This window comes from Otolemur garnettii, unplaced genomic scaffold (genome assembly GCF_000181295.1).
Source record: "Otolemur garnettii isolate 467f Iridium unplaced genomic scaffold, OtoGar3 scaffold00004, whole genome shotgun sequence".
NCBI classification, from domain to species: domain Eukaryota; kingdom Metazoa; phylum Chordata; class Mammalia; order Primates; family Galagidae; genus Otolemur; species Otolemur garnettii.
Window position 1 is genome coordinate 21722284 of NW_003852399.1, and position 15719 is coordinate 21738002.

Consider the following 15719-nt stretch of genomic DNA (forward strand, 5'->3'; position numbering starts at 1 on the left):
CATCAATGTCTGATGCCAACATATAGTTGGACTCAATGCCTACTTTTTCAGTTAAGTAGTAAATTAATTGATAATCTTCTATAAATTACCCTGAATTGATTGCTGGAAAAACGTTTAAGGTATAGCTAACCATAACACAAACATGTTCAAGTTAAAATATTCCATTGGGTGTGGGATAACAATTTTGGTACACAGGCTGGGCATCCCTAATCCAAACATCTGGAAACCGAAATACTCCAAAGCCTAAAACGATTTGAGCCCTAATGTATCACAAGTGGAAAATCCCATACCTGACCTTACTTGATGGGTTAAAATCAAAATAGTCCCAACTTTATTTGATGCACAAAATTATTAGAAATATTATATAAAACTACCTTTAGGCTATGTGCATTAGGTATTATACATGAAATATAAACGAATTTGTATTTAGACTTGGGTCCCAGTCTCGAGATATCTCATTATGTTTATGCAAATATTCCAATCTGAAAAAATTGAAACACTTCTGGTCCTAAACACTTTGGAAAAGAAGATTCAATCTGTTTAACAATTGTCTCTGTTAAAAAATTAGCTGACTAAAAATGCAATGGATTTGGATCATGGCAGGGGAACAGCTATTGCCAGGGTTCCTTCATACTAAATTGCTGTAAGGAAGACATTACCACAGAAATTTCTTCCCCCAGATTGGTCCTACATTCCAAGGCGCTTTTGTATTTTTTGCACTGCGAACATGGGCATTGGGAAGCTGATTCACAATACTATTTCTTTTCACTTTGATGGACAAGTTTAACGTATCCAGGGGAAAATCTCACTTCCCTTTTACTAAAAGCTCCCACCAGCATACCACAGATATTTCAGGTTAGAAAATTAGTGCGTATGAAATGAGAAATCATTGAAGGAGAAGGGGTACAATCAGGTCCTGGTGTGCAGACTGTTTTTTTAGCTTGCAAATTCCCTCTTTCCGGTGTTTCAACTTTCAAAGGCTTATGGTAGTTTAGAGGCAATCCTCTTATAAGTGTACATTGTAATGATTATAGGAGCAAGTTGTAATTGTTTCTAGCAAGTTTTTACGAGGCTTTGATGTTATGATTAGTGTTTTATATGTTAATATATTGATAGGGGTGCTTATTTGCTTGTTCCCTTGTATGCTTTTATGGTTTCTAGGTTCAATGTGCAAATAAATCTTTGATCTCAGTAGGTCTATTTGGTTAAAAAAAAAAAGAAAGCCGAAAAGAAATTAAACATGAGAAGCACAAGGTTTTGAAATATTTACAAAGTAAGCCCAGGGATTTCTCCAAAAGAGTGCAGAGCTTCGGCCCACGACTTGAGTGTGGAGACACGTGCCCCCAAAGCCACACCCCACGTGAAGATGGCTCTGCTATGGACAGCTGGTGCCATGATGTGCCATCATCAAGCTGGGGCTCCTCTGTAGCCTGGGAGACAGCTCTTCTGTAGCTATGTGACACAGTCTAGGTTGATGTCATGCTGAGCAAATCAAAGGCAATGCCCTGCCAGCCACTGGCTTCCTCTTTCGTGTTTGTCTCCTGCCCTTCAGAAATCACCATGGGGAAGGATTCTGTCTCTGCAAAGGTTTCGTTTCCAGCTATCCTCTGATCATGTGTGATTTCAGGAAACTGGCCGGAATGTACTGCCTCCCAGAGCATGCCCTTTGACAGGAATTGCTACATTTCAAAAGGTTTTTGCTTTCTGATAGACAATGCCTATGAGAGGAATTTAGGGTTTCTCCAAACCTGCCTATCAATGAAACTGACAGCAAGGGAAGGGTACTAGTCCAGCCACTGCACTACAGGGTTAGGGAAATGTGTACAGCACTGAGCAATTAACAGCTCTTTTCCGTTTTACGTTGTACAGAAAAATGCCCAGCAGGCTTTACTGAAAATACAGGGTAGAGAAACTCATAAGGGAAAAAGGAGGAGAGAACATCAAATTATACTTTGTACTTCCTTTCTAGCTCTTCTGGGGCTGTTTGGCAACGCTCAGGTTTCAACACTTCCAAAGAGAGCAGGAGACGAGCTTGCATTTACCTTTGCTGTACACAATGCAGTTGTTTTTGTTGTCCTCCACTCCTTGCCAAGTCACATCCAACAGCCACTTGGGACCAGCAGTCAGCACCATTGGGACCTGAGCCTTTGTCTTCTGTAGAAAGAACGATAACAAACAGATGCCATTTGCTTTCGTTGATTAAAAACTTGAATAATAACTGTACTAATCATTTTATTTTTACAAACAACTAAATCTCTCAAACCGTAATCCAAGCCCTTATTCCCCTGTCTCCTAATATCTTTCTAAGACGACAGAAGCTGTAAGGCTTATTCCTTTCACTAATCTGAATGGTAGAATTATTATCAAGGATTTTTTTTTTTTTCCTAAATGATACTGGATCAGATCTCCCAGATTAGGCAGATCTCTTGTGGCTCTGAATTATAAAGAGAATGCGGATGACTTTCATTGCAAAGAGCAGAGTGTTTAGAAGTGAACTTTAGACACATTGTACTTTACTATCAACAGGATCTCACTATTTCCTGAAACAGACAGGAAAGAATTTAAAGAATCAGGATCCATTTCAAAGCTCTATCCTGAGCAACATTTATATTAGAGCAGGAACTTATTCTGAATGAATAATGAAATCTACCCAACCTCTTTTGCTAAGAGTGGATAGGTAGCCTGACTATAACTGAAATAATAATAATGCTAATGATTTTCCATACGTTGTCTCCAGAAAGACTATAAAAGAGGAATCGTGAATAAATTGAAAAGCATGACAACCAGTGTCCTGGGAACCACAGAAGCCGAGAGACAAGTGACACAGTTCTATTACATGTAAGGCTCAAAATGGTCATCAGTTTTGGCTGTTTGGCAGTCAAATTACTTATCCTTAAAATTCCACTGATAAATTTACATGGCAGGAAATAAACTAGGGAGGAAATAAGTAAGCCTTAGTATGACTGTGTTTCCCGGTGAGTCAGAGTGAACCGGCATTCAGACTTTTATCATCCCCGTCCATGATCTGTATCTCAAACATCATGAAGCCACAGCACGGAGCACAATGCAAGGGTCTCATGGTAATTTCTGAACTGAATTTTCACTTAGATATGATCCTGCCAAAGAGATCTCAGCCCATTCTGGGACTTTCCCACATATTATATGCTCTCACAAATTTCCCAAATTGGTATTAACAAGTATTCCCTTGAGGAGTTCCGTGTCATCTGGAGATTTCAAATCTCTTGGGAATCTGGAAAACCCATTTCATCTGCCTCATGACAACGATGATAACAATATTGTCAACTGCAAAGCCATGTTAAAAACCATGCATAAAATGAATGCTAATCCATTTTTTAAAGTATCAATAATATTATAAAGGGTAAAATCAACCATAAAATAAAATATCCTACTTAATGGAAAAATCGGCCATGATAGATAATTTAAAAAGAAGGCTGAAAACACTACTTTACTAGAAATAATAAACGCGTGAGGTGGCAGATAAATCAATTACCCTGATTTGACGATTACACATATCAGACAGATGCCATCTGCTTTTTATATATACCTCTTATATTTATGGCTACAATTATATACAACTCTTATGTACACAAAATTAAAAATTAAAGAAATAAAAATACTTCAAATATTAAAACAGAATTAGTAGGAAGTCAGATGAACTATAACTAATTCTCGCACACTGATCTTTCATATTCATATTTTGATTTACTTTGGGGCCTTAATTCTTGGACTATGTATCTTAACAGTTGGCAAGTATAACCAGGAAAAATAGTCATGGGAAGGCCTGTGAAAAATAAGTTATTTTATGTTATATACATGTATAATAAACAATCGAGGCAAAAACGATGTCAAGTTATCCCCAGCAGCAGTCTGATTGACCATTGTTGCTTTTTCCCATTTTCAAAATACACTTATCGGTGAAACAAGCTTGAATCTGAAATAACAGTGATCCCAACTTAATGAACTATTAGTTCCTAATGATGCATATTTTGCTCCTTTCACTACCAGAATAAATGCCCAGATCAGGATCTTCAGGTCTCCAAGGGGAAGCAGGACAGTCAGGGGAGGGAGTTCAATGGTTTTCATCACATGTAGGATACTTAGTGGTTTTATTTGAAATATCACTCTCTTCTAATGTTAAGTAACAGATTTCAAAACAGGTGTCTGGTCTTATTTCTATTGGATTCTCATGTTTCCTGGAAAATTATTCTTGTGAATTACTTAATCTTGTTATTTTAGAGCATGTAGAGCTCTATGAATTTCTACATAGTAAATAAGCTTTTGTAATTTTCACAGGCAATATAAAAAATAAATATTGATCACTGACATTCTTTGGGGAATCTATGAAAGTAAATCAGTGAATTTGCCAATAGAATAATCTTTCATTCATTTCACAAGTAAACAATCCAGCCCAGTCCTGTGCTTCGCGCTAGGAATGGAAGCAAATGTTTTGTTTTTTTGGTTTTGGTTTTTTTTTTTTCCTGAAGGATACAGATACACTTGTGAAAAGTGCCAGGGTAGGAAGTGCTGAGACTTGTGCACATGATGTGGGAATCAATAAGGGCAAGGTAGCACCTCCTGTCCTCTGGGTTAAGATGCCATCAAAGAGGCAACATTTGGGCAGGATTTTAAAGGACAAACAGGAAAAATCTGCAGTTGCTAGAAAGAGAGCAGACAAAGGCTAAGGTGTATAGAGAAGGGAACATACAGGACACACCGAGTGGCTCTGGGACTCCAGTGTAAGGACTCATAAAGTCTTTAGAAGATTTCTTAGTATGCAGTAAGCATAGGAAGGTAACAGCTGTCATCCTCATAATCATCGTCAACACAATTATTGATAAATGGGAAGGATATAATAGCAGTATGTCTGGCCAGGCAGTCTAGAAACAGATCGTGAGCACATTTACATATTAGCCAAAACCTACTGTGAATAATTCTCTAAGAAGAAGAAAGCTAGTAAAGATTATTCTATAAGCAGGTGGAAAGAGGCTACTACTATTTATGATCTTTGTGCAATCACTTTGTTAGACACTTCCCTTTCTTACCTACTCCTTACATATTTTTCGGAGTAAGAAAGGGAAGAACCGTAAGATTAAATAATTTCTTTTAGGTCACATGGCTTGTAGAAGGCAGGTGTTATTTGATTCTGAACGCGACCACCTCTAGGTTGACTATCCATCCTGGGTTTTTCTGGGATTGAAGGGTTTCCAGGAAGATGTATTCAGTGCTATGCTTAGAAAGTCCTGGGGAAACAGGGCCCAGGGGTTATGTCATTCACCCCGACTCTGACTATGACCACTATTAAAATAGTATTAGTGGTTTATATCTATTGAGCACTTGTGAAATGTTGGCTGTTGAGATAAGTACTTCACCTGCATGATCTTTTTCTATTTTTAGAACTCCAAGAGGGCTACTACTAGCATTTTCTACATTTTTATATATAAGCAAATTAAGGCTTAGAAGGAGTTGATTCTGTAACTCAAATAAAGTAGAAGACTAAAATTGTCCTTAATGGTTAGTTAGACATTACACCTTTTAAAACTCTGGTAAACATTATTATCCCTGGGCACAAGTAGAATCAGATATTTTAAGAAAGTGAATTGAAGAGAAAACAATTTCTTTTACTCCAAATCAGTAAAGCAAGAGCAAAAATGGAGCAAAGACCTGCTGAAAGCAATACCCAGGCAGTAAAGTAAATAATAAGTAGATAAAAAAAATCTCAAGGGATCAGTTATTACAGTTTTGAAGAGGTGAGTCAATTCCTTTCTGAAGAAGTCAACTTTTGTGGAGATTGACTGCCTTCAAAGAAGATTACCAAGAGTGAGAAGGAAGGAGTTAGCCAGGATTATATGAAATCTACACTCCAGAAAAATCCATGAATAGAAAGTAATACTATCCACTTTGATCATTAGGTTCACATTCCCATGTCCCTCCTAACAAAAGGTTTCATAAAATTCCAGAACTGTAGGAGCTGGAAATGAGTTTAGAGTTTACTGAGTCTCACTGCCTAATTTCACAAACAAGAAAAATAAGGCCAAGATTTTTATCTCGCTTCCAATGAAGGAGACACTTGGCATAGTATGCTGAGAAGGACATTTGATAATAAGGATGGTAGGCAGGAAGATGGTCCCCCCAAAATGGCTGTGCCCTAATCCTAATCCCTTGGAATTTGTGAATATGTTACCTCACTGGGCAAAAGGGATTTTACAGATGTGATTTTACAGAAGTTTTAGGACCATGAGATGGTGAGATTATCCTAGATTAGCCAGAAAGACCCAGTCTAATCACGTAAGTCCTTAAAAGTAGAAGTAAAAGGCAAAAGAGTAAGCCAAAGAAATTCCACATGAATGGATTCCACCTGCCTTGGCTGTCTTGGCAGATGGTGAAGTGTGACAAGAATTTAAGGAATGTAATGGCAGGAAGAAAATAGGAATGGCCCCGAGTGTACAGAAAGCAAGGAAACAGGGACTTCAGTTCTACAACCTCAAGCTACTAAATTCTGTCAACAATTCAAATAAGCATGGAATGTCTCTTCTCCTAGAACCTGCAGAAAGGAACACATCCAGCTGACACCTTGATTTTGTATAGTGAGACACATTCCAGCTTTCTGATCTCTAAAACCAGAGGAAATAAATTTGTGTTGTTTTAAGCCACCACGTTTGTGATGATTTGTTTTGGCGGCAACAGAACCCTCATACAATAGGTATTCAGATTTACTGACTTAGGGTTGAAACAAAAATGACTAAAATTCCTTATCAAATGTGCTCAAGTGTGAAATAACTTTCCCTTAGTTGGAAGAACACCAAACCTACATTGTCCCTCTACAGCTATTAATCATTTGTTTATGAGTCGTTAGATAGATTTAGTTTCTTGCTTTAAAGTACAAGAAAACACGCAGTAGTGACTGTAATATTCCTGCTTATGTCCTTGGTTATGTAAAACATTTCCTGAATCACAAGTGTCTTTTGTTGAGGTCTAAAAAAGGACACGATTGGTTTTGGAGTTAAATTATCTACGTTCTAATCCTGCTCCATGCTTTTGGAAGTATCCGTGACTGGAAAATCACTTAAACTTTCTGAGCCTCAGAATATACACCTGCATAATGGGGATAATATATACAGTTTTAATTTCAGAGGCTGTTGCATAAAACAACTAGCACAGAGCTTACTACAGTAGGTAGATGCACATCAAACTTGCTGAATAGCTATGTAACTAAATGAACTAAAGCATACAGAAAGCATTTATTGAATCCTCCCGTCTCTCAGGCACTGTAATATTTGTAGTAATTAGCACACATGTCAAGACAAAACCTCTTTCTTATTCAGTTTAAAGGTTGTGATAGTCATTAGTGCTAGTGACCAATTATTTCCAAGTCTCTACCTTCCAGCTCTCTAAAGTTAGGTATGGATGTGTAGCTTTACTTGACTAATAAAATGGATAAAGTGACTCGTGTCACTTTAACCCAGAAACTCTCAGAGCCAATGCCTTTCCCAAAGTAACTGTGGAAGGAGGTAAGGAGGCGGGATCCCTGGTCATGTAGCCTGAGAAATAAATAAATGTTTTCATGCAAAAAGCAATGGTGATTGAGGGTAGCTTGTAAACTTGACTAATCCTTCCTTGTACAAAGGTCTTCCTCATTTTTTCCATTTTGGAATAACCTATGGGCTTTCACAGGTTAAAGTTTGTACTTTATCATTATCTAGGCTGTGTCTTTTGGTAACAAATCAATTCAAAGTACATAACAGGAGCCTTGAATTTCACTTAAACGGGAATGTTTTCTTTTTTAAAAAAATTTCGTGCCCTTTTGAGGCTCTACACTGTAAAGTTTTAAAATTCTGTACTCCTAGACATGGTTTGAACCCAGAGTTTCACAGTTAGACAGCCCACAACTAGACAAACTTGACAAGGACAAAGTGGGTCAAAAGTGTCATTTCTTAGGAATAATTAAAATCATCTAATGTGGATAAAAGAGGTCAAACTGGCATCCACTTTTCACTAACCTTTGGAGTTACTGGACCGACAAAGGAGGTAGCCTTCAATAAATGTTTGTAGTCAAGCCAAAAGGTTAATGGAGATGAAAGTAGACAGCCCAAAGGTAGAGAATAGAGGAGAATTCTAACCCAAGAAACTGGTGACATAATAATGTTGTCCTAGGGATTCCAAATTTTGCTGGAAAAAATTATTGAAAATTTCCAAAATGAGGGTTAGGAAGAGTTAGAAGTTGCGGAAGATCTTCCTGTGAAAACAGCTTGTTTTTATATTACGTCCCTTCCAAAGAACTAGAAGTATTATTTGATTGAAAAAAATGGCCTTCATTCACTTTTGTTTAGAAAATGTAACAAAATGCCATTAGAGAGGCTCATGGAATGTAGTTCGAGGCCGTTGAAAATGCTCTCAGTGCGGTCCGAAGAGCTGAGCCCTGTTTGGCCAAATATTTCTGTTTTAACAATCCCTAGCTGCTTCTATTCTCTCAGCTGTAATGCATTTCAATTATAGGCCTAGAAAATTTCAGAATTACTATAGACATTAGATTTATATAGCTAGAACCAGAACGCCCCTAACACACATGCATTTTCTTACCCTTAAAAATTAGATGCCATCTGCACTGCCAACCTCCCTTAACTAAATTATTCTCTACACATAAATGAAGAAAAATGGTACTGTATGTGATTTGACTATGTAAAACCACCCAGAAAATTTTACATAGTAAAAGTCTCAGTTAATGCATCCAAGCAGTTCTGCACACTGGACTTCAATTCAAATTCAAACTGACAGTCATGAAAATATTTTAGCACTCTCCTTTATCTGTGTAAAGTCTCTAGTGAAAGTGAGCTTGGATTTAAAAATATCCTTCCCCAACAGACCGTGCTATGGAGACATAACAACTCATAACGAAAGTCATGCAACAACTTAAAGCCTTGGAAACACCGGGATAGGGTAAAGATGCCAAGTGATAATTCAAGTCTATACAATTGTATTTTCAGCAATTCTGACCATAATATACAGTCTCAATGTTATCGATTTGACTGGAATTATATTACTTTTAGTAGGATAATTTCCACCCAACAAAATAGTATTCTTCTGTAAATATCATTTTAAAAATTATACATAAAACTGTGTGAATGATTGCAATTGATGCTACTGAGGCAAAGAATTTTTTTTCTTTCTTTCAGAAAATAGTTTCATTACAACTAATCACTCCACATATGTGGTCCTATAGGATCAACATCACTCATGTGCTGTAAAAACTGGTTCTCATGGCCAGGTGCTGTGGCTCCTGCCTTAATCCCAGCACTCTGGGAGGCTGAGGTGGGTGGATTGCTTGAGACCAGCAGTTCAAGACCAGCCTGAGCAAGAGACCCCGTCTCTACTAAAAATAGAAAACCTAACTGGGCATTGTGGTGGGCACCTGTAGTCCCAAATATTTAGGAGGCTGAGGCAAGAGGGTCACACTCAAGCACAGGGGTTTCAGGTTGCTGTGAGCAATGATACCACAGCACTCTACCAAGGGTGACAAAGTGAGACTCCGTCTCAAATAAACAAACAAAAACTGGTTCCCACAAATAAGACCCAAATATTCCTCATAACAAATTAAATCCAAACATTCAGCCCTAACTACGTATATTATGTTCTTCCGTTAATATCACATGCCAGTATTTAAAAATGGAATAAAATGGCCACTGAAGGACACTGGCATATCCCCGTAGAGAGAACTGCAGTCTTCTTATTGTTGACCGTGTCTAAAACAAGGTGTGTGTGCCAGGTCTGTGCTGTGCACACAGATTTTCATTGAATTTTACCACTGCATACACCATACAGGCTGATCATGTAGTTCCAATGTAAAAGTGAGTTCACGTGTTTGTTTTTCCCTTCCTGTGATACTTCACTGATGAGAACGGGCTCCGGGTCCATCCAGGTTGCTATAAAAGATACTAGATCACCAGTTTTTTTATGGCTGAGTAGTACTCCATGTAATAATAATACTACCACATATCATTAATCCCTCCACGCGCTGATGAACACCCCGGTTGTTTCCATACCCTTGTGACTGTGAATTGTGCTGCTACAAACATCCGGGTTCACGGCTCTTTTTTAATACAATGTCTTATTTCTCCTCTGGGTGGAATTGCTGGATCAAAAAGCAGGTCTGCTCTTAGTTCTTTGAGGTATCTTCGCACTGCTTTCCACAGAGGTTGTACTGGTCTGCGGTCCCACTTGGAGTGTCTAAGTGTTCCTATCTCTCTGCATCACACCAGCATCTTTTGTTGGGGACTTGGTGATGTGAGCCATTCTCACTGGAGCTGGGTGATACCTGATTACAGGTTTGATCTGCATTTCCGTGATGACTAGAGACAGTGAGCATTTTTCCGTATGTTTCTTGGCTGTTAGGCTATCTTCTTTTGCAAAGCTTCTCTTCATGTCATTTGCTCACTTTTTAATGGGGCATTGTTTGACGTCTTCTTGCTGATTTTCACAAGTCCTTTGTAGATTCTGATTATTGGCCTTTTTTTCTTTAAAGTACAACACGCAAATATTTCATCCCACCCTGTAGGTTGTCTATATGCTGTATTGATTGTTTCTTTAGTTGTGAGGAACCTTTTTTAATTTAATCAGGTCACATTTACTTATTTTTAGTGTTGCTGTGATGGCCTCTAGGGTCTTCTTCATACATGTTTTGCCTAGGCTGATAGCTGTAGGTGTTTTCCCAACTTCTTCTTCTAGAACTTCTATAGTTTTATGCCTTAGGTTTAAATCTGTTATCCATCATGAATTAAGCCACATGGAGAAGACTGAAACAGGATCTGTATCTCTTACCATTTGCAAACAGATTTAAACGAGTAACTCAGAAGGCTGCCAAACTCATACCAATGAAAACTATCTTATCTGTGTCCATTGTTTGGGAAATAACAAAACTCAACTTTATAAAACATTATCCAATATTGCACTGTTGGAAAAAATTGATATGCTACACATATCTACAAACACAAGCTCGGAGATATTAAGAATATTCTTAAATTAGAAAATCTATGAAAAGGACAAATGGGAAAGACATTAGTTATGTCCCATAACAGGGAGCACTACACTATGTCATTAGGCACCAAACAGATTTATGAAAGGAGATTCCAGGCAGATTTTACTAGAACAGTGTTTTTCTTGAGCACAGTTCTATAAGATATCCTTTAAGAACAGATTGAGAGTGAAATTCCAGAGAACTTCTGCTAAAAAAACGTCTTCAAGTAGACTGAAGGATATGGGATCTCAAACACGAGAAGAGACTTTTGAAAAATGAAATGAGTGTGAAAGAAAAAGATGGAATTCTTGGCTACTCTGTCCATATTCCTTCTGTCGGACAGTTTTACTTCTCTGAACCCAACATTTAAATAATCATTATTTTTGACGTCCATGTGTTTTCTTCGTTCTCAAAATTGTTGGAACGTATTATCTTCCCGTGAGTCACTGCTTGAATGTAGGAATTCACTCTGAGAAGCAACGATCTTGTTAGAAAAGGAAATGCAAATAGTTCTCTCTATACATAGATTATTAAAAACAATCTGCTTCCAAATAAAAACAAGGATTTCATGATATTTAAAAAATAATATGGTTTCATAATTCAAGACGAAAGATACAGATTTCATTTTTCAAATGAGTAGAGTCTCCAAATGAGTAATAAACATCTACATTATTCAGATATTTATTATAATTTCACTTTCCAAAAAGAATAGACTCATTTCTCTTTCCCTTTTGCCAACTTCACTCCCACAGTCTCATCTGTTCTCCACATATATTTGGCTCCAAAGAGGAACTATTCCCTCCAAGTTGGCAATCATTAACTTCAACCTTTTATTTTATACAGCTCTGAAAGTCACAGGGTGTTTAAGGAGTGTTGTTTTGATCCTGGCAGGATTTCTGGGCTTGCACCTAGTGCAATGTGCAAAAAGTGTGGCAGCGCTGAAGCTCTGGAAGGGAAGAGGACGTTGCTCTCGAGTGGCCCTTCTTCCACAAGGCTGTCACATGAACCTGTGGCAGGGTTCAGGAACTCAGAGAGCCACAATACCAGCTGCACAACCTGGGGCTGGTCCCTTTGCCTCGGATGGTCTCATTTTCCTTCTCTGCAAGATGACCTCATGTCCTTACAGCTTGACGATGATATTAGTATAAGACTTTCTATGATTGAATTCCCATCAAGACTAACACACATTCCGAGGACGGAGGAGATGCATACATGAACATTCAACACATAGGGCTTGTACTTAAGGAAACGCTACTATTTTTATTGGGGATTCAGTAAATAACTCCTTGTTCATTTATCATATTTTGCTATTTTAACCCTCTGAAAGCAAGCAGTGTGGTTAAAGTACAAATGTGAGTCTGAAGGACATAGAACTTATGTAAGAGATGTGCAGACACATTCATCTGTTCATGGCTTATGAAGTAAAAAAGAAAAACAGAAATAGATGCTGTTTAGTAGTTTCTACTTGAGAATGATCCCAAAGAAATTCTGGGCAACAGAGAAAACACTCTTGTGCACTAAGTCACCCTCCGATGCCGAGATGTGTCCTTCCTCCCTGAATTAATTCACTGCTCTATGAAATGAACCTTTCCATCACCATTCAGAGACCCTCCTTCTGATTACTGTTTTAGCCCATCTTAACTTGTGCCCCAAAAGGAGGCTCCTGTGAATTCTGATAGTAGCATTACAATATATTTTAAAATCTCACATATGTATATTTAATTACATGTTGTGTTTATGATTTGTACTCTTATATCCATCTATAGCCATAAGCTATTCAGAACTCATGTATTTTGAACTTAAAATATACCTGATATCATGATATTTGACATTGACGAGAAAAGTCTATTCTAAAACTACATGAATCGGAACAAGAAGGGAATCCCTCTCCAAAGGAGGAAAAAAAAAAACAAAACAGTGTGGAGTTATTAAGCTATGTACTAAGTGCTGTGATAAATATAATACCTTTTGGGAAGACAGATTTTCTGAGACAAATTATTGAAAGTCAAGTTACTGAAAGTCAGGTGCAAAAAAAATTAAAATCTTGGCAAACGAGTTGGCAGAAGTGTGAAAGTGTGAAGAGTAGCTGAATAAAGCTTATTAATCTGTGAGACATTTTAGTAACAAAAACATTACAGACATTGAAATTATTTAAAGTAAGACATCTGACCATAGGGGGCGTATGGATGGTACACACACGTATGTGTGTATATATATTTATTTTATCACACCAACAGATTCAAAAGGACTATGCTAACATTATACTTTCAGAGAGCAAAATCCACGTGCCCAACTCCTTGTAGTTGGCTCTGCCCTCAGGACAGATTCATTTCTGTGTGCTTTCAACCCAGAGGACCTTTGTTCAGCATAATCTGTCAGTCTGAGGTAAAGGAAAATACTCTGAAGTCAGAAGCAAATGAGACAAAGCTTTATGAATACTGTCCCTGGAAAATTTTTTAAATCTTATTTTTTCTCATGATTCATTTTCCATGAGATGCTCTTTAGTAGAGGCAATAATTCTGTGCTCATTGTAGCCCTGTACTTTTGTATAAAAATATTTAATTTCTTAATCAGATATATTTTGGAGTATATTCTCAGCTATAAGAGAAAATAAAATTGTAATAACTGCTGTCACAATTCTCTGTCCCATCCTACTGTTGACTATAAAATAGAAAGATGGATAAACAAGCAGCAATGTGTATGTTGGAAAGAATATTTAAATAATGTTAACATGTCAAACTAAGCTGGCTAGTAAAAGTTAATGTTTGGGCGCAAGTATCACTGGGTTAAATTCTGCATTTAGTTAAGTGGGAATTCTACTGCCATTAGCAACAAGTTGTTTTATATTGTCCAGATGTGGATTTTGGCAGGTAAAAAATACAACCTTACATATAAAATTACTTTAATTAGTGATAACTAATCAGCATTATATTTGGATTTCTCTCTACTGTTTCTATTTTGAGTGGGTTACTTAGGTGATTCTACTGTTAAAATAATTATTTTAACAACTCCTGGGGGTGGGACCCAATTATAAGAGGGACTTTACCTAACAAAAGCAAGCCGTGTAACCTAATTCTTCGTACCGCAATGAATCCCAGATAAGAATGATAAAGAAGAAATGCCACCTAACATGAAAACAAAATAATAATTTTATACTTAAACAGAATTAAGGAGATGAATTATCTATTAAATATATATCACATAGAAAAATCTTAGAGAAATGAAAAATGACTTAGGTTTCCTCTGGATGCTCACCATGTATTGATAATAAAAATACCTAAATGGCACACAGGTAGATTATGTCAGTATTACTAATCAAGCTCATTATATTTTAAGTCTATGAATGATACATTGGAAAGTGCAATGCAAATTTGATGGTCCATGACCAAATGACAGCGTAGGAATAGATAAGAAATGGTTTATAAGCTCAGTTTCATAGCTGAAAGGGATCCTTGTGACAATCGCAAACTACACTTTAATTTTACAGAGACACTGAGGCGTCTTCAATATAAACAAAAAGTCTACAAAATGTGGATTCTATTTTTATAATTATTTCCTAAATCATAATGATCTTTTATATGCATACTTTGGTTTAAGTTATGTACCTCCACATCTATTAAGCATCTGTTTACTGTAAACCCATTTAACTTCTGACTACTAACCAAAGTATTTCAGAAGTTGCATTTAAAATACATTTTGAAAAGTATTTCAAAAATTGAAATACTTCAAGAATTATAATTAAGATGAATCTTTATGTATTACTTGAAGTATATATTCATTAATTCAATATACTTTATTAATAGTTAAGAAATGATATAAAATTTGTACCACGGGGCCAAGCTGACTGAGATTATATCACATTTCCACCACTCAGTGGCTATATGACCTTGGACAAATTACTTCATTACCCTGCATCTCAGTTTCTTCATCTTTAAAATAAATATAATAAAAGTGTTGATGTCATAGGGTTATTCTGCTGACTAAACGAGTTAATACAAGTGGTTAACACGTGTGCAATTTGCACGTGAACTTGATGGCCACCCTGTATATGCAGTGTACATAAGCAATCCTGGGTATGTCCTTCTATGCAGGCATTTGGCTTCTGTTCCTAGTCTTGCCAAACAAATTTGTTTTCAGAGAAGTGCAGAATTCCCATTAAAACAAAAATTTTGGCTGTAAAAGTTACACATTACCCTAATTGTATGATTTATAACATTTTATTAGCTGTAACTGTGTCCTAAAATTCTAGAGCCTACATTACTTTTTAAAATCAATTTTATGACAGTTCTATGAAAGAGATATGGTTATGCCCATTTTATATACATTAAAAATCAAGAGTCTGAAGTTAAACAACTTGTTCACATTTTCATTGCTAGGAATTGCCTTACCCATGAATTGCCTTCTCTTTTTCTCTTAGCAAATCTGTACGGAAACCAAACTCTGACTATGGTGTTAAAGCGATGCGAATCTTCTTAGGAATTGTGTTAAATATCAATCCTCAGGTCCATGAAAACTAGCTTTAATGATCTTCTATGAGTCAGTGGTTAGCAGTTTCTGCTTTACATTATGCATGATTCCTAGCTGCACTTTGTATAAGCTAATTGCATGGCGCCTCATTAATAATCTTCAGGGTTTTTTGAGCTGTGAAATTTATAGCTTTTGTGGTGAATTATTTCTCACATCTGCACAG

General features: G+C 36.8%; 1 protein-coding gene across 2 annotated transcripts in view; it reads right to left on the bottom strand.

Annotated features, from left to right (window-relative positions):
* The window catches only part of ZFPM2 (zinc finger protein, FOG family member 2), a 446479-nt gene that overhangs the window by 149982 nt on the left and 280778 nt on the right, over positions 1–15719 (bottom strand). For both annotated transcript variants that reach the window (XM_023517990.1, XM_003782416.1), the window contains exon 5: positions 2043–2154. In XM_023517990.1, the coding sequence (XP_023373758.1) occupies positions 2043–2154 (112 nt within the window). The remainder of the gene's footprint in view (positions 1–2042; positions 2155–15719) is intronic.